Source organism: Pongo abelii, chromosome 17, assembly GCF_028885655.2.
Source record: "Pongo abelii isolate AG06213 chromosome 17, NHGRI_mPonAbe1-v2.0_pri, whole genome shotgun sequence".
Taxonomy (NCBI): Eukaryota; Metazoa; Chordata; class Mammalia; order Primates; family Hominidae; genus Pongo; species Pongo abelii.
In genome coordinates, this window is record NC_072002.2 from 51,296,063 (window position 1) to 51,322,073 (window position 26,011).

At 36.0% G+C, this 26,011-nt stretch overlaps 1 protein-coding gene across 11 annotated transcripts in view; it reads left to right on the top strand.

Moving 5' to 3' along the window:
- KIAA1328 (KIAA1328 ortholog) overlaps positions 1-26,011 on the top strand; it is a 387,444-nt gene that overhangs the window by 133,334 nt on the left and 228,099 nt on the right. The window contains exons 7-8 of one of the 11 annotated variants that reach the window (XM_054537561.2): positions 1,814-1,921; positions 24,741-24,791. In XM_054537561.2, the coding sequence (XP_054393536.2) occupies positions 1,814-1,921; positions 24,741-24,791 (159 nt within the window). 11 annotated transcript variants of the gene reach the window in all.

Below are 26,011 nucleotides of genomic sequence, written 5' to 3' on the forward strand. Positions count from 1 at the left end.
AAGGTGGCAGCTATTTTTTATTGTTTACGTGAAGTTTTCCTGCTACACTGAAAACAAGTCAGGCAGTTTTTAAGGTGGCTCTTGCCTATTGCTTTTCAGTGGGTAAGAGAAAATGGTAGTGTGAAGATCAGATTTCAGACCTTTGGTTTTGCGTTTCTACTTACTGCTCCTGCATGACATAGATGTGTGAAGAGGGCACAAAACGGAAGGCCAATCCACTTGGCAAGGATATGGGAAGGGAGATGGAGGAATCTTTCATTTACCAGTATTAGTAGTCTTATCTTAAGGTTACAGAGCTGATAGTGAAGAAATAGTCACGAGGGGATCCTAAAGACATGTAGAAAAGACCCTTTTTCTATTTACTGTTGAAATTGGAGGAAAATAAAACTTTCTCAGGTGTTACTGATTTGTATTTAAGCTAGTGATTTCTTGGGGGTTTTGCCCAATAAGTCTACTTCCTTGCAGTAACAGCATCATTGTGAATACTGTAAACCTCAGTGATGACAGTGACCTAATTCTCTTCCCACTTCCCACTTACCTTGTCATGAAGTTACATGTTCTATTTATGTACTTGCAGATACACTGTGCCCATCTCTGTAATGTCACCTTTTTTGTTATTTCGTAATTGTTGTTATATCATTCATCTATCTCCCTTACCAGCTTTTTTGAAAACAGGCATCTTGTTGCATTGGTTTTTGTACACTCAGAGCCTAACATAGGTCTTGGCTTAAGAAATATTTCTTTTTCATTAATTTGTATTTAACAAACATTTATGTAGTACATACTACATGTTAATACATATTAAATCATTTAATCCTAACTAAATGAAATAAGGTAGGTTATTATCTCTGTTTTATGCCTCTCCCAGAGGCAGAATGAATGAATCGGCCAGGTCATACAGCTAACAGGTTGGCAAAGCCAAGATATGAACCAAGCCAGTCTGGCACTATAGTTTGTTGAAGAAGGAAAGACAAGAAAAATTTGAGATAACTAAAATTGTTAAAATTTGGCTTTAGATATTCTTGTTTCTATAACTAACTCTCCTTGGCTCTTAATCTGACATATAGATTTTTGAACTCTAGAGCACAAATATGCTAGAGATGGTGGACAACTATTTTCTTTCCTTGCAAGGAGCCACAATGTCAGATAAAACATAAAATTTTATTCTCAAATTTTTAAAAATTTCACCTGCAGATTTTATGATGACGATGGCAGCAGATTGTTTTTCATGAGGCATTTATTTGACTTTGAGAGACTTGTTCTGTTTCTTGTTCGTATTGGTTACTCTCTGTGCCTTAAATCGCATACTATGGTTTTGCTTGTAGTTTATTAAATCCACAGTTCTCCAGAAGAATACCCTAACTTATGATTTTTGTTTTTGACATCTGTCATTTCCTTGAAAAGAAGTTGGCTTTATTTACAAGGTGATTTTTTTTCTTGTTTTCTCCCCATCCTCTTTCTCTCTTTTTCTTAAAGATAAATACATTATACATTTCTTTTGTAATTTATTCAGCATTATAGGTTCTTCATAGTGGGCTCTAGAGGGGTTCTTCACTTGTTCTATTTAGGTTGTAGTATTTATTTGATGTGTGTATATTACCCCATTATCTTATCTTAATAAATAGTACTTAGCTATAGTACAATCCTAGTCTTGAACATGGTAGGGTCTAATAACCATAGTTTTGGTCAATGCACATTTTATAATACAGCGTTTTCTTGTTATAGGAGTGTGTTACTTCTTTTTTTTTGGAATCTAAACTTAATGTCACTTCACTTATGATGCTCATAACTTCCTTTTTTGTCTTATTTGTAGCCTATACCGTTTTACAAAAGTTATCATATTTCCTCAGTACTGTTTGTAATAAGAGAAAGCCTAGGCAGCATTTTGAATAGCTTCTCCTACTCCAGTTTGAAAATGTTGGTAGGTAAGCCTATTTTACTATTTTTATTAACTCTGCGTTATTTTGGCAGATAGATATAAAGTAGCTTTAGAATTTTCTTAGGATTTCTTTTATTTCCTTAAAAATGGTAAAATAATTGCTTTTTAGCCATGGGCAATGGATATTGAATTTCAGTTCCTCTGATCTGGTAAAAGGCTTGTTAGAGAAACTTCCTTATTTTCCCTGTGATTACTTGTTCCATATTTCTTAGTAGGTCTGGGTCACAGACTGGTCAAGAATCTGAAATGTACTAAAGATGGATCATTGCTTACTACAAATTTAATGTCTATTGTTGGTTGTTATCACTATTGCCTCTATAGTGTTATTAAAAGGCGATCAGGAGTTCAAAACCAGCCTGGTCAACATGATGAAACCCTGTCTCTACTAAAAATACAAAAAAACAAAAAAGTCAGCCAAGCGTGGTGGCGTGTGCCACCACACCCAGCTAATTTTTGTATTTTTACTGGAGATAGGGTTTCACCATGTTGGTCAGGCTGGTCTCACACTCCTGACCTCAGGTGATCCACCCACCTTGGCCTCCCAAAGTGCTGGGATTATAGTCATGAGCCACTGTGCCCGGCCAAAAAAAAAAAGTTTTATAGTACTTAGGGACACACAGTCTTATGACTACTTCCTATTCTGTGACTACTTTCGTATATTCTTTTGGTTAAAATTTTATCTGATTTTATTTTGTTCTTTTTAATGTGTACTTAATGTGTAATGTATGTCTTAATTCTATCTAATACTAGGCTATCTTCAAGTTATAATACCACTTATAAGCCTAGATTTTATTGACAATCCAGAAGCATCATTGTACTTCTAATTGACCAAAAAAAAAAAAAAAAAAAAAGAAAACTAAAGAAGGTGTGAGGCTCATTATACTATTAAACTCCTCACAGACTAAAAGGTCTGTAGGTAAAGCAAGAATTGTTCCTTGCTAGGCCTGCCATGGTAAACAAAAACAAAGAAAAAACAAGAATAGGAACAACAGCAGATTTCTCAACAGAAACAATGCAGGACAAGGCAGTACAACAGCTTATTCAAAGAGCTGAGGGAAAAGGAAACTGTGGCAATCAAGCAAAATCATTCTTCAAAACTGAAGATGATATAAAGGCATTTCCACATTAACAAAGACTAAGAGTACTAGTTTACCTGCCTTACAATAAATACTAATAGAAGTCTGTTTAGATGAAAGGAAAATGACATAAGGCAGTAACTCAAATCCACCCAAAGAAATAAAAAGCACCAATAAAGATGTGTATTTCTTTTTTCTTAAACAATTTTAGACACCTCAATAAAACAATAATAATCCTGTATTGAGCTTAGAAGATATAAAGATCGTGTGTGTGTGTGTGTGTGTGTACATGTGTGTATACATTTGCACAAGGGAGATGAGAAGGGAGGGAACTATATTAGAGTGAATTTTCCATATACTGGAATTAAGTTAGTGGAAAGGAAGTAAAACTGTCTTTATTCATAAATAACATGATCCTGTATATAGAGAATCATAAGAGATCCACAAAAAACGGTGATGGAACTAATAAATGAGTTGAGCGAGGATGCAGGATATAAGATCAATATGTAAAAAGTCAATTTTATTTCTGTTGATTACCAATGAACAATTAAAATACGTATATATTTAACAGAAGAAGTGCAAGACTTATACACTGAAGACATTAAAACATGGCTGAGAGAAACTGAAGAACATCTAAATAGATGGAAGTGGGTTCCATGGTCATGGATTGGCCATTTTTCCCAAACTGATCTATAGATTTGTTGCAATCCTGATCAGAATTCCAGCAGATTTTGATAATTCCTTTTTTGTGGAAACTGGTAAAACAGTCTTAAAATTTATATGGAAGTGCAAAGGAGTAAGAATAGCCAAAACAATTTTGAGAATGATGAGAAGAGTAGAGGGTTACTCTTTTCAGTTTCATAATTTGTTCTAAAGCTATGGTATAGTCAGTAGAATTTTAAGATGCCTCACATGACCTTGGCCCCCTGGCAAAATGGTTTCACTCTTGTGACTATGTTATGTTATATATTTAAAAAGATTATCTTGGTAGGCCCAATCTAATAAATAAGAAAAGCAGAGAGTTTTCTTTAGCTGAGAGTAAAAGATGAAATCAGAGAGATTTGAAACATGAGAAGGATTCAACTCACCATTTCTAGCTTTAAAGATGAGTGGGGCTCAAAGCTGAGGATAGTTCGTGGCTAACAGCAAGAAAATGAGGATTTAAGTCCTACAACCACAAGGAGCTATATTCTGTCAGCAACCTGAATGAGCTTGGAATCAGTTTCCTCCTCAGATATTCCAAATTAGATCACAGCTCAGCTGACAACCTGGATTCAGTCTTGTGAGAAACTAAACATAGAACCTAGTTGATTGGTCTGGCCTTTTGACCTACATAACTGTGAGCTAATGAATTTGGGTTATTTTAAGCTGTTGCATTTATGGTAACTTGTTTTGGAAAAATAGAGGAAGAATACACACAGAGGGCTCCAAGATAGCCAACTAGACCCAGGCAGGAGGAACGTTTCCCACCAAAGGACTGGGACATCAGGAAAACTGGTACACTCCTAGCAGATCTTCAGAAGGGAGGCATTGAGAGTGGGCAGAAGGAAGAAACATGCTGGGCTGAAAGGGGAGGAAGCTGGGAACCCTGCACAGGGCTACTGCACACTGGGACTTGTTCATGGCCTTCTGTGACTCCTGTGGAGTGGGTGAGTTGAACAGGCAAGGAGCAAACTCACTCTTACCATGGGCATCTGGAATCCCAGAAATAAGACAGTCACACAACAGTGAAGAAAAAAGAATGAAAGGGAATGAAGAAAATCTTCAAGAAATATAGGATTATGTAAAGAGACCAAATCTGTGACTCATTGGCATCTTTGAAATAGATGGGGAAAAACAACTTGGAAAACATATTTGGAAAACATATTTCAGGATATCATTCATGAGAACTTCCCTAACCTAGCTAGACCTGCTACCACCAGACCTGGTACCTGGTACCACCAGACCTGCTTTACAAGAGCTCCTGAAAGAAGCACTAAATATGAAAAAGAAAGACCAGCAACTGCAAAAACACACTTAAGTACACAGACCAGTGACACTATAATGCAACCACACAAATAAATCAGCATAATAAGCAGCTAACAACATGATGACAGGATCAAATCCACACATATCAATACTAACCTTGAATGTAAATGAGCTAAATACCCCAATGAAAAGGCGCAGAGTAGCAAACTGGATGAAGAAGCAAGACCAATGGTATGTTGTGTTCAAGAGACCCATGTCATGTGCAGTGACACCCGTAGGCTAAAAATAAAGGGATGGAGAAAAATCTACCAAGACCCATGTCATGTGCAGTGACACCCGTAGGCTAAAAATAAAGGGATGGAGAAAAATCTACCAAGCAAATAAAAAACAGAAAAAAGTAAGGGTTGCAATTCTAATATCAGACAAAACAGACTTTAAACATCTTGCCTAGTATCAGAAAACAAAGATCAAAAAAGACAAAGAAGGCCATTACATAATGGCAAAGGTTTTAATTCAACATGAAAACCTAATTCGCCTAAATATATTTGCATTTAACACAGGGGGACCCAGATTCATAAAGCAAGTTCTTAGAGACCTTCAAAGAGACTTAAACTTCCACCCAATAATAGTGAGATATTTCAACACCCCACTGACAGTATTAGACAGATCCTTGAGTCAGAAAATTAACAAAGATATTCAGGACCTGAACACTGGACCAAATGGATCTGATAGACATCTATAAAACTCTCTACCCCAAAACAACACAATATATATTCTTCTCATCTGCACTGAATACAACATAATCTAAAATTGGTCACGCAATTGGACATAAAACAATCTGCAGCAAATGCAAAAGAACCAAAATCATATATTAGCTACTCTCTCAGACCACAGTACAATAAAAATGGAATTCAAGACTAAGAAGATCTTTGAAAACTATACAATTTCATGGAAATTAAACAATCTGCTTGTGAATGACTTTTGAGTAAATAATGAAATTAAGGCAGAAAACAAGAAGTTCTTTTAAATGATTGAGGACAAAGGTACAATATACCAGAATCTCTGGAACACAGCTAAGGCAGTGTTAAGAGGGAAATTTGTAGCACTAAACAGCCACATAAAAAGTTAGAAAGACCTCAGATTAACAACGTAACATCACAACTAAAAGAACTACAGAAGCAAGAGCAAACCACCCCAAAGGAAGCAGGTGACAGGAAATAGCCAAAATCAGAGCTTAACTGAAGGAGATTGAAACATAAAGAAAACATTTAAAATATAAACGAAGCCAGGAGCTGGTCTTTCGAAAAAAATTAATAAGATAGATAAACCACTAGGCAGACTAATAAAGAAGAAAAGAGAGAAGATCCAAGTAAACACAATCAGAAATGAAAAAGGGAATATTACCACTGATCCCACAGAAATGCAGATAACCATCAGAGACTCTTATGAACACCTCTATGCACACAAACTAGAAAATCTGGAAGAAATTGATAAATTTCTGGGCACATACAATCTCCCAAGGCTGAACCAGGAAGAAATTGAATCTCTACACATACCAATAAATGAGCTCTGAAATTGAATCAGTAATAACCTACCAACCAAAAAAATCTCAAGACCCAATAAATTCACAGCCAAATTGTACCAGATGTACAAAGAAGGGCTGGTAGCATTCCTACTGAAACGATTCTAACAAATTGAAAAGTAAGGACTCCTCCCTAACTCCTTCTATGAGGCCAACATTATCCTGATACCAAAACCTGGCAGAGACATAACAAAAAAATCCCAGGACTAGACAGATTCACAGCTGAATTCTACCAGAGGACAAGCAGGAGCTGGTACCATTCCTTCTGACACTATTCTGAACAACAGAAAAAGAGGGACTCCTCCCTAACTCATTTTGTGAGGCCAGCATCATCCTGATACCAAAACCTGGCAGAGACACAACAAAAAAAGAAAATTTCAGGCCAGTATCCCCAATGAACATTGATGTGAAAATCCTCAATAAAATACTGGCACACCGAATCCAACAGCACATTAAAAAGCTTGTCTGTCACAGTCAAGTCGGCTTCATCCCTGGGATGCAAGGCTGGTTCAACTTATGCAAATCAATAAACATAATCCATCACATAAACAGAACCAATGACAAAACCACATGATTATCCCAATAGATGCAGAAAAGGCCTTTGATAATAATCAACACCCCTTTATACTACAGACTCTCAACACACTAGGTATTGGTGGAACATATCTCAAAATAATAAGAGCTATTTATGACAAACCCACAGCCAATATCATACTGATTGGGGAAAAGGTGGAAGCATTCCCTTTGAAAACGGGCACAAGATATGGGGATGCTCTCTCTCACCACTCTTACTCAACATAGTATTGGAAGTTGTGGCCAGGGCAATCAGGCAAGAGAAAGAAATAAATGGTATTCATATAGGAAGAGAGGAAGTCAAATTGTCTCTGTTTGCAGATGATATGAGTGTATATTTAGAAAACCCCATCGTCTGAGCCTAAAATCTCCTTAAGCTGATAAGCAACTTCAGCAAAGTCTCAGGATACAAAATCAGTGTGCAAAATTCACAGGCATTCCTATACACCAATAATAGACAAACAGAGAGCCAAATCATGAGTGAACTCCCATTCACAATTGCTACAAAGAGAATAAAATACCTAGGAATCCAACTTACAAGGGATGTGAAGGACCTCTTCAAGGAGAACTACAAACCACTGCTCAAGGAAATGAGAGGACACAAAGAAATGGGAAAACATTCCATGCTCATGGATGGAATGAATCAATATGAAAATGGCCATAATGCCCAGAGTAATTTATAGACTCAATGCTATCCCCATCAAGCTACCATTGACTTTCTTCACAGAATTAGAAAAAACTACTTTAAATTTCATATGGAACCAAAAAAGAGCCTGTATAGGCAAGACAATCCTAAGCAAAAAGAACAAAGCTGGAGGCATCATGCTACCTGACTTCAAACTATACTACAAGGCTACAGTAACCAAAACAGCATGGTACTGGTACCAAAGCAGATATATAGACCAATGGAACAGAACAGAGGCCTCAGAAAAAACACCACACATCTACAATCATCTGATCTTTGACAAACCTGACAAAAACAAGCAATGGAGAAAGGATTATTAAATAAATGGTGTTTGGAAAACTGTGTAGCCATATGCAGAAAACTGAAACTGGACCCCTTCCTTACACCTTATACAAAAAATAATTCAAGATGAATTAAAGACTTAAACGTAAGACCTAAAACCATAAAAACCCTAGAAGAAAACCTAGGTAATACCATTCACGACATAGGCACTTTGAGAAGCCAAGGTCAGTGGATCACCTGAGGTTGGGAGTTCAAGACCAGCCTGACCAACATGGTGAAACCCTGTCTCTACTAAAAATACAAAATTAGCCAGACGTAGTGGTGGATGCCTGTAATCCCAGCTACTCGGGAGGCTGAGGCAGGAGAATTGCTTGAACCCAGGAGGCAGAGGTTGCGGTGAGCTGAGATTACACCATTGCACTCCACCCTGGACGACAAGAGTGAAACTCTATCTCAAAAATAAAATAAATAAAAGAAATGTGGTACTGTATACCGTGAAATACTATGCAGCCATAAAAAAGAACGAGATCATGTTCTTTGCAGAAACATGGATTGAACAAGAGGCCATTATCCTTAGCAAACTAACAGGAACAGAAAACCAAGTTCTCACTTGTAAGTGGGAGCTAAATATAAGAATACATGGACCCAAAGAGAGAAACAACAGACACTGAAGCCTACCAAAAGGTAAAGGGTGGGAGGAAAGAGAGAATAAGAAAAAGATAACTATGGGTACTATGCTTATTACGTGGGTAATGAAATAATCTGTACATCAAAGCCCATGACACGAGTTTACCTATATAACAAACCTGCATATGTACCTTGAACCTAAAATAGAAGTTTAAAAAGAAAATACATGCAGTATTCATGACAGTGTAGTACTGCCATAAGGATGGATATATAAATCAGTGGAACCAAATTATAAATTCAAATAATAAACCGTAACAATGATGGTCAATTGATTATTGACAAAAGTGCTAAGGCAGTTAAATGGGGAGAAAGAATAATCTTTTGAACTAATCATGATGGGACAATTGAACACATGCAAAAAGAAATACATTTGGACCCTTCACACCATGCACAAAAATTAAGCTCAACATTAATCCATCATTCAGGACACCTTTTGTAAAACCTAGTTTCAGTTAATGATTTTTCTCAGCACCAGTTTTTGTCTTCTTTAGGTGCAGTGTTTTTTATACCTGAACTTCAACAGTGGATTACACTATATAATTTACCCTTATATAATTAGTAATAGCCAGAAGTATTGCCTTTTAACACAGAGGAAGAGCAGAATATCATGTATATGGTTACCATGTCAAGGGAGGGGTCTAACCACAGAAGGATCAAAGATCATCACAATGCCAGCCATTGTTAATGGAAGTTCCGAAACTTCTGCCTACTTTTTTTGGTGTCAGAGTAGCCAAGGAAAACACTAAGCAATCAAGCACTGGATGAAACAACAGTTAACTCACATAAAAAAGAAACAGCAAGATCAGCTTCAATGATGGCATTGGTCTTTCATGGATAGTGTGTCCCCTATGTCCAGCGGGTTCTCTGGCAGCCAACCTGTCTCCTTCCCATTCCTGTCCCAGTAAGCGAACTTCTCTTCCTCCCCTCTGGAGTATAAAATACTAAATGCTGGGAATATACCTGAGGGCCATTGGTGCACACATTTAAACAATACAGAGGAACACACATTGAGCCTGAAACAGGAAAAGATATTACCAACAAGGTGATAGTTAAAATTCTGTTTTGTGGAAATTTGTATCTTTATTTTCAGTTATCTGAAGTTTTGTCTGTTATGTGAATATATCAATTTCATGTTGAAGATGCTGCCGTGGTAGCTGACTAATCTGTAGAATGGATTATTTTTATTGGATTTTAAAAATATTTTGCTTTTTAAGACTTGGAACCAACCCAAATGTCCATCAGTGATAGACTGGATTAAGAAAATGTGGCACATATACACCATGGAATACTATGCAGCCATAAAAAAGGATGAGTTCATGTCTTTTGTGGGGACATGGATGAAGCTGGAAACCATCATTCTGAGCAAACTATCCCAAGGACAGAAAACCAAACTCCGCATGTTCTCACTCATAAGTGGGAATTGAACTATGAGAACACATGGACACAGGGTGGGGAGCATCACACACCAGGCCCTGCTAGGGGGTGGGGGGAGGGGCGAGGGATAGCATTAGGAGGTATACCTAATGTAAATGACGAGTTAATGGGTGCAGCACACAAATATGGCATATGTATACATAATGTAACAAACCTACACGTTGTCCACATGTACCCTAGAACTCGAAGTAAAATAATAATAATAAAAAATTTTGCTTTTTAATATTTTTATTCATTATTGCATGTTTTATGGCCATTCAGGTAATGACAGAAGTTATTGTGGCCCAGATGCTACTAATGTGAGAGAAGGCATCGTTCTCTATACACTCCATTTAAAATTGTGCATACCCATTCTGAGTCCTCATGTCAGGCTAAATTGAATAATAGTAAATAATTACTCAGTGAAATATTACAAGTCTCAGAGTAGTTGAAAACCAAATCAACATTACAGACATATATTTACTATTGTCTTCCAGTTAGTGGTTTCTGATTGATTGATAATTGCTACCAGGGACACAGTTTTATATATAATTGTGTGCACACACATACATACACACACACACATATACATATATATCTTGAAAAATTCTATTTTTCAGTGTAATCTAGACCTTAATACCTGGTTATTGACCTGAAGATATATACTTTCTACTAGCAGGTTACAGATTCAAAATGAAACTTGAAAAGTATTTAAACTGATAATGTGATATTAATAACATTAAAGTTTGTGTGTTATCTAAATTAGATATGATTGGGCACAGTGGTCAAAATATACTGCAAAATTTAAGTTTATGGTCACCTTTTTTGGAATCAGGGTTGTTTGCTCTTATATCTGACTCTTTGACATTGGTTCTCAATTCTCCGTCTCAGAAGGCGGCTTTTTTCTTTTTTGATTTGTATAAATTTTAGGGGTACGAGTATAGTTTTGTTACATGGCTATATTATGTAGGTAGTGAAATCTGGGCTTTTAGTGTATCCATCATCTGAATAATGTACTTTATATTCATTGAGTAATTTTTTTATTATCTGCTCCCCCCTCATAGCCTCCACTCTTCTAAGTCTGCAATGTCTATTATTCCACATTATCTAGCTCTCATTTCTAAGTGAGAACGTGGTATTTTTCAGTTTCTGAGTTGTTTCACTGAAGATAAAAGCCTCCAGTTCCATTTATGTTACTGCAGTAGACATAATTGCATTCTTTTTTTGTGGATGAATAGTATTCCATTGTGTATATATGCCACATTTTCTTTTTCTATTCATCCATTGATAGACATTTATGTTGATTCCATATCTTTGCTATTGTGAATAGTGTTGCAATAAACATACAAGTACATATATCTTTTTTTGTGATTATTTATTTTCCTTTGGGTAGATACACAGTAGTGGGATTGCTAGATTGAATTGTTGTTCTATTTTTAGTTATTCGAGAAATCTCCATACTGTTTTCCATACAGGTTGTAATTATTTACACTCCCATCAACAGTATATAAGCATTTCCCTTTCTCTGCATCACAGAAGGATTTTTTCTATTGTTCATTTATTTCTAATGGACTCTGGCTCAAAAACTGTGCCATCTGTCATAGGGCATTATGTGATAAGAAGTATAATCTAGTACTAAACAGATTGTCTCAGACAAAGTATGTGTGAATTTTTGCTCTTGGAACAGCAAGTCTTGATCTGGAACCAATTCTATCGATTATGGTATATAAACAGCCAGATTAGTAGTACTGGAATTTGCAAAGTTAGTATCACCATGCTGAGATAAAAAGTCTTGAGTGCAGAAGAGAGAGAGGATTGGGTTATCCTTTGACATTATGTTGATATCAGTCACTGGTATCCATTGAACTCTTTCTAAGTTATTGATCCAAGGACCAAAGTACAAGCTACAATTCTAAACACCCTTTTCCCTTTTTTGGATGGGAATACTGACTATATATTGAGCATTGCTGACAAAGCAATTTGCCAGGCACCCTTCAGGTAAACAGATAAAACCTCAGAAAATGTAATATTTGACTGTGCTTCTACTTGTGGAGTTAAGTCTTCTCGTAAGTTAACTTCCTTCAACTGCCTGTTAACAAAGTTAAATTTTAATCCCTTTTGCCAACTGATTTTTTAACTTTTATTATTCAGTGAATACTAAATCATTTCTTCCCTTAATTGTTAAAGCTTTTTGTTTCTTTTTCTCTTGTTGGTCTGTCTTTTGTTAGAGAATCCCAGTTAAGAACTACGAAGGATAGAGATAAAATTATTTTTCCTCCTCTATAGTTCCTTTAAATTTTTTAATTTTGTACCTATGATTTACCTTTATGTCTATCTTAGATATTTACAGTTTGCCATTATAGAAAGCCTCTGGATTAGGCATGTCATGGGATATAAACAAAACAGAGAAAGACACAGAAATCAATTGCAGTCAAACTACCCTGAAAGAAGAAACCTCTCAGCAGTACTGCTCAACAGAACTTTCTGTGATGATGTAACTGTCCTGTCTGTGCATTGTCCAATATGATAGCAACTCACCATGTGTGGCTCTTGAGCACTTGATATATGACTGATGAGACTGAGGAGAACTGAGTTTTGTTTAATATTAATAGACACCTGTGGCTATAATATTGGACGGTGTAGTTCTGGAACAGAAATTAATGCCTGGATATAAGAAATGTATGAGTTCCTATAATGAATATGTTGATTATTTAAGGAGATGTAAGCTAGTCGTGACTGGGCTTATTAGCTCAGGTGAGATCTGTGTTTTTCAGAAAGAATTGGTGATATATTACATATGTTTTTACCTTGCTGAATAATTGTGAAACAAACGTAATATAAATTTCAATATCAAAATGAAATAAAATTATTGCGTTCCTGCTTTTTACAGGTTACAACAGTAAGCACCAAAATCTCAAAGTAGATCCATGTCTTCTTTTTCAATGACTTAGCCTGATTAAAGAGATATGATAGATATGTAGAGAGAAGGAGGGAAAAAAGGAAGGATGGATGGATGGATGGATGGATGGATGAGAAAACAGTGTAATATTTATTACATTGTTTATAGATTACATTACATTACAATTGTTATATACTACAATTAATTAGAATATTATATTCTAAATAAAATATTTAGAATGTTTTATTCTAAATAAGACAGGAGTGGTACATTGTTTATTTTCTCAAATACCTATGTAGATTTGATGTTATCTAAGATTCCTTCCAGCTCTAACTTTGTGATGCTAAATCTTAAGAATGCTGAGCAGAAGGAAATCTCTGAAAGTGGAGCAGTCAGATTAATTTAGGATTTGGAATTTATTATTTGACTTGTGTTGTTATATGATCTCAATCTCCCAGGTCATATCAGTGATTCAATTTTGCTAAGTAAATTTATTTCATTTCATACGGAGTATTGATTAAAAGAAAGCTCTGATAAATACCCCCTACAGTGTGGTATCTTCTTGGTTACTCTAATAGCTTTTTTAAGTGTGGTAGTCATGCTTTTTAATCATTCAGATAGAAACATACTACTTAAGGAGGCAGCATGTTTAGAGAATAGGCTAGAAATAAGTAGAAACACAAGGTAACTTGTGTGCCTCCCCAATTACAGCACTGTTTAGCACTGATGAGCAAAAGGAGCAACTTGAAGGCTTAATCCACTGTTCTTCATTCTTTCACTGTGTATCCTTAAAGGCCTGTCATTGGCATCGTGAGGTAATCCTATTCTCATTGGCTAGCTAACTGTGTTGGTAGCTTCAGTTCTTCCAGACTGAGTCAGCATATAACTTTTTAAGTTTAATGCTCCTTTGATTTTGTCAGTCTATTGCTCTGTTCAGCTTACACCTTTACACAGTGTTCAGAGCTCTCAAAAATGTATATCCTTAAGCGTTTTGCTCTGCTTTGGGTATGAAATAAATGTTTGATGGATTCTTGCCTGCTTGACAGATTGAGTGACTGCTGTTTCCCGATACTCTTACATAGCTACTCTTACTTGGTGCCCTCTTTCTCAGATAATTTGCCTGAGTACTCAGAGCACTATCTCATAGAGAAGGACACCCAACTGGAACTGTGTGCCACCCTAACGTCATTTTTTTGTTTTTAAAACAAGGGACCACATTAATCAAACCCAGAAACAAGGTGTTTCAGGGTTCTCAAGACAACCCCCCAGGTTTGGTGATTGACAAGACTCGGAAGGCTCTGCATATAGTCATACTCACTGTCAAGGTTTTTTATTTTATTTTATTTTACTTTATTTTATTTTATTTTACTTTATTTTACTTTATTTTATTTTACTTTATTTTACTTTTTTATTTTATTTTATTTTATTTGAGACAGAGTCTCACTCTGTCCCCCAGGCTGGAGTGCAGTGGTGCAGTCTTGGCTCACTGCAACCTCTGCCTTCCAGGTTCAAGAGATTCCCATGCCTCCGCCTTTCAAGTAGCTGGAATTACAGGTGTGTGCCACTCTGCCTGGCTAATTTTTGTAATTTTAGTAGAGGTTGGGTTTTGCCATGTTGCCCAGGCTGGTCTCCAACTCCTGGCCTCAAGTGATCTGCCTGCCTCAGCCTCTCAAAGTGCTGCGATTACAGGTGAGAGCCACCGCGCCCGGCCAAGATTTATTGCTATGAAAGGAATAAAGGGAAAAGGTAAAGTCTGGAAGAAAAGCCCATGCAATCTTATAAGACTCATCTCTAAATGGAATCACACAGTATATGCTTTGTTCCTCCAGCAATGAATTCTGACAACTACTGTGAAATGTTATCTACCAGGGAGACTCACTGGAGACTCAGAACATAAAGTTTCTGTTGGGGGCTGGTCACATAGGCACCCTCTACTGTATATCAATTTCCAGACTCCCAGAGGGAAAGCAGATGTTCAGCATGAACCACGTTGTTTGTATAAACTGGTTAGGCATAGTAAGATATGAATATCGATTACGAATTGGTAGAAACAGTTCAGAAATCGGTTTGCATATTGCCAGCCAAGGGCCAACTGTGTAAGCAGGACTTTCTAAGGGTAGCAGGTTCAGGCCAGCTATGGTAACTCTTTTCTGCTCATGAGAAATGTGTCAGTTGGCATTCAGACTTGGAACTCTTAACATATTTTTAACTTTCTTTATGTCTAGTCTCTTTACTATCTTCTTTTAGTGATCATTATTGTCATTAGGAGATTAATATAGTATACTGTATGCCTATTCCTTCACCTCATGTGGCCATTTCTATTTCTTGTACACGAGAGCACCAGATCTTCTTTCCTATTTCTCCTTGCCACATTTTCTTCTTTTGGCATTTGCTTTGCCCAGTACTTCAAGATTGTAGTCCCACTGTTGCATTTGAGTTTTTAATGACAGATTTGTTTTTTCCTTAAAGCTGCTGACTAGTATTGCCTTAAAAGAACATTATATGAACTGGGCACTGTGGCTCATGTGTATAATCTCAGCACTTTGGAAGGCCAAGGCAGGTGGATCACTTGAAGCCAGTTCAAGACCAGCCTGGGCAACATAGCCAGACCCCATCTCTGCAAATATTTGAAAAATAGCTGGGCATGGTGGTACACACCTGTATTCCCAGCTACTCAGGAGGCTGAGGTGGGAGGATCACTTGAGCCCAGGAGTTCAAGGCTACAGTGAGCTATGATTGCACCATTGTACCACTGCAGCCTGTAACAGACTGAGACCCTATCTCTAAAAATAATAAAATAAAATTTAAAAATAAAATGAATAAAATAAAAAGAAAGATTATATGAATACCTATTGGTGTGCCTCTTAAGACTTAGAAACCTTAAAGTTGAACCTCCAGTACCTCAGAGAAGGTTTTATGTTTATTATAGATATAAACTGTGATGATTATATGGGCAGACTGAGAAGTAAATTTAACCATTAAATCTAGTCTAAATCAATGTCAACTCATACTTCTGAGTAATTTAAGAATAAAGAAACTTTTATTCTTCAGGTAGGATCACAGTTAAAAGCATTTGGATGAAGATAATAGGAAAGAGATATGGAAGTGATGTAACTATTGCAGTCCACAGAATAGGAAGTAAATGATGCTGCCATAAAAACAGAATAAAGGCTGGTATAGAAATAAGAGATTATAGTAATAGGAACTCCAATATATAATATTGGTATCAAGCAGGAAGATCCAGCTACCAATCCCAAGTGAGGATTCCCACTACATGGAGTTTGGTAGCAACCATAACAGTGCCAGTCACCAGAAATGGGAGATCATAGACGTCAGCCCACTGCATCTTCGGTCGGTTCAGAGTTGCAAAGGAAGACTCAACCCACAAGTCACAGATTGGAACAATACTTTACTCACAGAAAGGAGAAGAGACTCAGCAAGATCACTGTCTACAGTGTATACCAGTGCTATGGTCTGATTGTGTTCCCCCACATTCATGTGTTGGAAACTTAATCCCCAGTGCAACATTATTGAGAGGTGGGGCTTAATGGGAGGTATTATATTTAGGTCATGAGGGTCTCACCATCATGAACAGAGTAATGCTGTTATAAAAAGAACTTGCAGGAGTGAGTTCCCTTATTGTTCTTCTGCCTTCTGCCATGTGAAGACACAGCATTCCTCCTCACCAGTGGAGGGAGCATTCAAAGTGCCATCTTAGAAGCAGAGAGCAGCCCTTACTGAAAACTTCCATCTTGATCTTGGATTTCACCATCTCCTGAACTATGGGAAATAAATTTCTCTTTTTTATAAATTATTCAGCCTGTGGTATTCTCTTATTGCAGCACACATACGCTAAGGCAGCTGGTCTCTCATGGCCAATGAGTCCCTTCTTATAGCCAGTGCAGGGCAATAGACTACATGCACCCTTCTCATGCTTCAGGTGAAGACCTAGTTCCCTTCCCACGAGGGACAGACATACTGGTGGGGCTGGTCAGGGTCCATATGATGTTTCTCTTGATAAGGAAGGAGAATTTGGGGGCATACAACAGCTCAGCTTCCGTATAGAGAATGTTCCAGGCCCAGTTTACTGGTTGAGCAATCCCAGAGAGTAGTGGCATGTCACATGGCTGCTTCCACAACAATTGGGCATATGCTAGAAGACTCACTGTTACACATTTAGAATATCTGGTGATTTTTTTACCGGCCTAAGTGAAGTGAAAGGAAGTAATGAGAAGTACAATTATTCTAGAGTTAATTCCAACTGATATGGTTTGGCTCTGTGTTCCCACCCAAATATCATCTTGTAGCTCCCATAATTCCCACGTGTTATGGGAGGTGCCCGGTAGGAGATGAATGAATTATGGGGGCTGGTCTTTCCCATGCTGTTCTCATGATAGTGAATAAATCTCATGAGTTCTGACAGTATTATAAGGGAGAGTTTCCCTGCACAAGCTCTCCTTGCCTGTCGCAGGCCATCCCCTTAAGATGGGACTTGCTTCTCCTTACCTTCTGCCATGATTGTGAGACCTCCCGAGCTAAGTGGAACTGTGAGTCCATTTAAACTTTACTTTTGTGAATTGCCAAGTCTTGGGTATGTCTTTATCAGCAGCGTGAAAACAGACAAATAAACCAACTAACAAGGAAAACTTAATTGGTGAGGAACACATGATGGGAACTTCTAGAGATGGAATTTATTTTAGAATTCATATTAGTAAAATAATGCCTGGGAATAGTGCTTGTTCCCATCAGCAAGAGAAAAATTCATAATTTATAGGGCATTAGGCAGAATATTCCAGTTAGATTTTTGTCTTAGTCATGGAAAATAAATAGCTCTAGGCTGAGCACCTCTCCACACCCATTCAACAAATCAGAAAAGAAAGATCTAAATGAATCAAGCTGTTTCCAAGTAACTAAACTGTCACAGGATAAACCGTAACTAAACTGTCACAGAATAAACCTCAAGAATATAGAAATACAAAAATATACAATACCCAAGAAGATAAAATTCACAACATTGAGAATTCAAAGTAGGCATGCAAAGAAGCAGTAAAATGCAATCCCCATACAGGAGAATAATCAGTTGAATTGACACAGATGATAAAATTAACAGTCAAGGATCATTAAACCATTATTATACCTATATTCCATTGGTTGATAAAGACGAATAGTACCATATAGATACCAAAGAGGCACAAATTGAACTTTCTTTGTTTTTTGAGATGGGATCTTTCTCAGTCACCCAGGCTGAAGTGCAGTAGTGTGAACATGGCTCAGTGCAGCCTCTTTCTCCTAGGCTCAAAGGATTCTTCTGTCTCAGCCTTCCAAGTAACTGGGACTCCTGGTGCACAACACGACACCTGGCTAATTGTTTGATTTTTTTTTTTGGTAGAGATTGAGTCTCACTTTGTTGCCCAGGCTGGTCCTGAACTCCTGGTCTCAAGTGATCCACCTCAGCCTCCAGAAGTGCTGGGATTATAGGCATGAGCCACCACACCCAGCAGATTGAACTTTTGTGTATGAAAATCATTATGTCTAATAAGAAAAATACACTAGATTGGATTAATGGGAGATTAGACATTGCAGAAGAAAAAATGAGTGAGTTGGAGATATAGCAGTTAGACAGAAAAAAGTGATTTAACTAAAATCTTGAGTTGGACAACTTTAAGTGATCTAATATATATATTTATATCATATATATAATATAAATAATATAATATATTATAAATATCATATAAATAATAATATAATAATATATTATAAATATTATATAATATAAATAATAATATAATAATATATTATAAATATTATATAATATAAATAATATATATACTATATATATATAATAGATATATAACTGGAGTTCCTGAAGGAGAGTTGTGAGCAGAAAACTTTTGAAGAAATAATGCCAAAAATTTTCCAAAGTGATGAGAACTATAAACCCATGGATTGAAGTACCTCAGTGAACCTCAAACACATGCAGAAGATGCACCTAAGCACATGTATACCAAAGTACATCAAAAGTAAATTGCTTGAAATCAGTGATGAACAAAAATATCTTAAAAGCAGCCAGAAAAAAAATACATGTTGCATACAATGGAAGAAAAGAAAAATATGACAGCAGGTTCTTGCAGGAAACAGTGCAAACAAGAGCACATTAGAGCAACATTTCAAAGTACTTTAAAAAAAAAATGTCAACCTCGAATTCTATACCCAGAAAAAGAAACTTTAAAAGCCAAAAGCAAAGTAGAGATTTTGAGACATAGAAGCAGAAAAACATCGTTACCAGGAGTCCACACTAGTAGAAATGTTAAAGGAAGTCTTTCATAAAGAAGGAAAATTATACCAGATGGAAATATACATAAACTAATGGCATGCACCAAAACATAACCTAATGGGTAAATATATAATATTTTTTATTATATAAGTCATTTTAAATGTAATTCCCTCTTTAAAGGAAATAATGACATTCACTTTAGGGGTTTCAACAAATATGTATAAGTAAAATGTATGACAAATATTGCATTAAGGGAAAAATGAAGGTATTTTGTTGTATGGTTTTTATCCTATATGTGAACTGATGTAATATCAGTTGAAGATAGGCTGTGATAAGCTAAAGCTGTATAATAGCAACCTTAAAGCAACCACTAAAATAACAAGATTATAACAAATAGATGAACAAAGGGGATAATACTGTTTTTTTAAAAAAAATTAAGAAAAGGTGGAAAAGGAGAGAAAGCAAGCAATAGATGGGACAAATAGAAATCAAAATAATAGATTTCAACTTAATATATAAATAATCACATTATTTGTCAGTGGTTTAAGCACCCCAATTAAAAAGCAGAGACTGTCAAATTGTATTTAGGGGAGAAAAAGCAAGACACAAATATAAACTGCCTGTCAGAAACCCACATGAAATTTAAAGAAATAACCTAAAAGTATCTACTCTGCTAACAGTAACCAAAAGAAAGCTGGAGTAACTGTATGAACATAGAACAAAATAGATTGTGGAACAAGGAGTATTACTGCTAACAGTATTACTGTTTTTTATATACTTAAAAAACAGAGTTAAAATACGTGAAGCAAATACTGATGTAACTTCAAAGGGAAGCCAACTAATCCACAATTATACTTGATTTCATTACCACATTCTCAATGGTTAATAGAACGAGGAAAATCTAAGGATGTAGAACACTTCAAAAATACTATCAACCAATTTGATGTAATTGCCGTTATGAGAATACTTAAGAGAAAAAAGAAAAGGATAACCTAGTTTTATATCTGTTAAGAAAATTGAATTTGTAGTTAAAAAGCTTTCTCACAAAGAAAACTCAAAGCCCAGAGGCATCACTGGTAAATTCTACCAAACATTTAAGGAAGAAATACTCTATTTTCTAAATAAAGTCTTCCAGAAAATTATAGAAGAGGAAATACTTAACAGTTCATTGTGTGGTGCCAGTAATACCCTGATATGAAAACCAAAGACAAAAAAATTGATATCCCTCATGAACCTACATGCAAAAATTCTAAACAAAATTTTTAGCAAATCAAATGCAGCAATATTTTAGAAACAATTATATTTCCTTATTTAGTGCCATTTACTACAGGAATACACGTTTAATTTAGCATTTGGAAACCAATTAACACAATTCAGCATGTTAATAAGCTAAAAAAGAGTGACTGTATGTTCATCTCAATAGGTACAAATTCTTTTAGATGAAATCTAACATATATTAGTGATAAAAACCTTTGGCAAACTAGAAATGTAAGGATACTTTTTCAACCTGATAAAGCTTATATGAAAATTTTACATCTATTAATAACATCATACTCAATGATGAAAGACTGAATGCTTTCCCCCAGTGGTCAGGAGCAATGCAAGGATATTCAGCCTTACCACTTCTATTCAACATTGTACTGAAAGTTTCAGGCCATGTAATAAGTCAAGAAAAAATAAATAAAAGACATCCAAATTGAGAAGCAAATAGTAAAATATTCTTTATTTATAAATAGCATGACCATCTACATAAAGATGCAGTGAAATCTGCAAAAAATGTTACAAGAACTAATAAGTGAATTTCACAAAGTTATAGGATACAACATCAGTGTATTAAAATCAGTAGTATTTCTGTGTCCTGGCTATGAACAAGTAGAAGTCAAAAATTTAAAACAATACCATTTACAAAACATTTCTATGTATATGGAATAAAAAGAAATAAATGTGGCAATGTCGAAGGCCTAGACACTTAAAAACTACAAAATATTCCTGTGCGAAGTTAAGGAACACCTAAATAAAAAGACTGATAGCGGTGGCTCATGCCTGTAATCCCAGAACTTTGGGAGGCAGAGACAAGCGGATCACGAAGTCAAGAGATCAAGGCCATCCTGGCCAACATGGTGAAACCCCATCTCTACTAAAAATACAAAAATTAGCCGGGCATGGTGGCGTGCGCCTGTAGTCCCAGCTACTCAGGAGACTGAGGCAGGAGAATCACTTGAACCCAGGAGGCGGAGCTTGCAGGGAGCAGAGATCACACTACTGCGTTCCAGCCCGGAGACAGAGCAAAACTCCGTCTCAAAAAAAAAAAAAAAAAAAAAAAAAATTAAGCAATATCCTGTGTTCATGAGGTTAAGGACATGCAATACTGTTAAGATGTTATTTCTCTCCAAAGTAATCCAAATGTTCAACTAGGGACTGGACACAGTGGTTCACACCTAAAATTCAAGCATTTGGGAGGCCAAGGCAGGAGGATTGCTTGAGTGTAGGAGTTCAAGACCAGCTTGAGCAAGACAGTCAGACCCTTTCTCTCCAAAAACTTGTTTAAAAAATTACTGAGACATGGTGGCCTGTAGTCCTAGATACTTGGGAGGCTGAGGCAGGAGGATTGCTTGAGCCCAGGAGCTCAAGGCTACAGTGAGCCAGGATCACACCACTGCGCTGCGACTTGTGCAACAGGGATAGACCTTGTCTCAAAAAATATTCAGTGCAATTCCAGTTGCATTCTCAGCCAGCATTTTTTGTAGAAATTGACAAATTTATTCTAAAATTTATATGGAAATGTAAAGATCCTAGAAAAACCAAAACAATGTTGAAAAAGAACAAAGGGCTCATACTACTTATCAATCTTATTATAAACCTAGAATATGGGATGGGTATAAAGACAGACACATCAGTAAAACAGAGTAGAGAATACAAAAATGGACCCAAAGAAATATGCCTAACTGATTTTTTGGCAAAGATGCAAATGACATTCAACGGAGGAAGAATATTCTTTTCAACAAGTCCATATCCTTATGGATATGTCACAATTTCATGTGCATATGCAAAAAGAAATTACTGTGGCTCCATATACCCCGGTAAACAAAAATTAACTCATAAGGGATCATAGACCTAAGTATAAAACCTAAACTATTAAACCCTCCAAAGAAAACAGGAAAAATCTTTGCAGCCATGGATTAGTCATAGATTATTAGATACAACACCAGAAGGACAATCCATAAAAGAACCATTGAGAAAAGCACATGAAAAGATGTTCAACATTAGTTATTAGGAAAATGAATATTAAAACCACAATTATATACCCATTACATAGCTATTACAATGACCAAAATTAAAAAGGCTTCCCCTATCAAGCAAGGATCTGGAGGAACTGGAACTCTTATGCACTGCTGTGAGGAAGGTAAAATTGTACAACTACCTTGCAAAGTATTTTAACTTTTTAAGAAAGTGCAAAATATACACCTACCATATAATCCAACCATTATATTAGGTGTTTACTCAGAGAAGTGGAAGCATATAGTTACACACTAGTATTCACAGCAGGTTTTTTTTTTATAACCTCAAATTAAAACAACCCAAGTGTTCGTCAGGTGAACTGATAAATTGTGGTATATCTATATAATGGGAAACTGTTCAGCAATGAAAAGCAACTACTGATACATTCAGTAACATGAATGAATGCCAAAATAATTCAGCTGAATTTAAAAATTTAGGCTTAGCAGACTATATACTGTATAATTCCATTAATATAAATCTCTAGAAAAAGCAATCCTCAATGATAGAAAGTAGATTAGTGCTTGCATAGTTGGACAGATTCAGGAGTAGTGGAGTGGGTGGAAGGGATTACAGGGGACACGAGACTTTTAGAGTTGGTGGATATGTTCTTGGTCTTGACTGTGGTGATGGTTCATGGATAGACACATATGCCAAAACTTACCCACTTGTACACTTTACTTATGTGCAGGTGATTGCATGTCAATCATATCTCAGTAACGCTGTTTTTCTTTTCTTTTTTTTTTTTTTAAAAGAACTGCATGTTTTTTCTTTAAGGTTCTAGTTGCCTGGCCTTATTGTGATCAGAGCAATTGTCCAGCCCTAGTTCAGCTCTATCTTTTCTCCTAAAATATATTTTACAGTGCATGATATATTTAATACTCACAACAGAAATTTGTGAGCAGTTAGCATAGCCGTTATCCTAACAAACTGTATATTCCTGACAAAGTGGAAATGTTCCCATTTTAATATATGTTTAATGACACATTACACAGGCTTTAAATGTCACTCTTTGTATTTTGAAACCCGCAGAAACTGGAATGACGTTCACATATACGAGCAATCAATTCTAATGGCATTAGGCTAAATACCAGTTTCTGAAAATAATTTTTAAATGAATATTTTCTCCAGATAATTCGACTTTTAAATGTTTTTAGATGAGACATCTTTATATAAATGTATATAGATTGAAGAAGCCCTGTAAAGCCTGAAATTTCCATGTTTCAACTCTTTTTAACATGCCTGTTAACAGACTACAGGTGGATATTGTGCAAACTTCATTGATTTACTCTGCAATAAATTACTACCATCCAGATCAATAGACAACTGTCATCGTAACTTGGGAATTTTAGACATTTGGCTGTATTCTAAGATACAGTTCATAGTTATTTACAAACCATTTTGTATGTGTGAAAGATTTTATAAGTGACCGTTTGGCAAGCTGCATTATTCTACTTTCTTAAGCCATACTTGGGAGTATTGATTTTTAATTATTGTCTTGCTTTAGGGCTTGCTATTTAGTGAACAAGTTGTTTTTCTGCTCATTTCTCAAGGATTCTTTCAGAATGCCAGTTAAGAGCATAGACTTTGGAGCCAATATGCTTAGGTTCCTATCAGTAAGCTCTTCCTATCAGTAAGAAAAATAGGTTAATCTTATACATATAATTTTTACAACTTACTGTTACCTATACATGTATCATCCTATACATATAATTTCTACTGCTTACTGTTACCTTGGGCAGATTAGTTAATACTGCTAAGTCTCAATTTCCTCATCTGCAAATGGGGAGAATGTGATGAATATACCTAATATATTATCAGTTAGAATTGAACGAGTTAATAAATGTAAAAAGAACAGTACCTAGCATGCAGTAAATGCTTTATGACAGTTCACTTCCCTATTATTATCATGCTATTGCTGTAATTGATTTTACCTAGATTGTGAAGTAGATTCTGGTGAAAACCAAGAATATTGCCTATTTTGGAATGCCTTTATGTTGAGTTATTCATCTTTTATGCCTATGACATTCAGCCTGAATACTTTGTCAATTAAGAGATTATCACACTTGTTTTTCGTTTCTTTCAGTCTCGGGGTAATCTATTCACCAAAATTGGGTGCTTTGAGAATAAAAATGAGGTGGGTGAAAAAAAGATTTTTAAAAATCTTCTAAGAATAAAATTTGTAGCCATCAGTGTTCATTTGCTTTAAAAGCACAAGAGAAAAAACATTTTATAAAGTGGATTACAATGTTAAGCTGTTATTTGGATTCATCAGAATTCCTGCGTAAACTTAGAGCTGTGGCCTGTCTGGACTAGCATTTACTCTTGGGTAGGACAGTGTGTTAGAGAACAGAAGTAAATGTAGAGGAACTAACAGAAGCTCCGATTCCAATTTTTTAAAAAAATTCTTCTGCTTTTATTCCCATCCAACATAGCTTTTTGGTTTCTTTAAATCATTAAGAAGAGACCTTCAGCCCCAGGAAATCCAGAAATAGCTGGGGAAATTTTTAGTCGTGTGCCCATGAGCCAAGGAAGACAAATGATATATTTTTTTAAAATGATCTGTTGTTAGTATACTACCTTTTACTACTTTTTTTTTTTTTCTTTTTTTGAGACGGAGTCTAGCTCTGTCGCCCAGGCTGGAGTGCAGTGGCACAATCTCGGCTCACTGCAAGCTCCGCCTCCCGGGTTCATGCCATTCTCCTGCCTCAACGTCCCAAGTAGCTGGGACTACACGTGCCTGCCACCACGCTCAGCTAATTTTTTGTATTTTTAGTAGAGACGAGGTTTCACCTGTTAGCCAGGATGGTCTTGATCTCCTGACCTTGTGATCCGCCTGCCTCGACCTCCCAAAGTGCTGGGATTACAGGTGTGAGCCACCGCACCCAGCCAGTATACTACTTTTTAAGACAGTTTTTTCCTCATTATTGTTAAACTAATACATCCTGGTCTTCGGAAGGAATTCAGAAATATATGATGTCTTAATTCTAAGTCTTTTGTATTCTCCTTCAGCATTAACTACTATTAACATTAATGTTTATTGTTCTATATTTTTTTCTATACAGTGTCCAGTACTTTAAGACAAATGGGCTAATCCTATACATTTAATTTTTACAACTTTATTTTCTTACTTAATAAAATATATTATTTACTTTCCCAGGAAGTACATGAATAACATATATTAATGGCATTCTCTTTAATGCCCAGTGTTTTAGTGTATGGATATATTATATTTTATTTAATCTTAATTTTATTTAGTCAATTTATATATACATTAATATATATTTGGGCCAGGCATGGTAGCTCACGCCTGTAATCCCAACACTTTGGGAGGCTGAGGCAGAAGGATCACTTGAG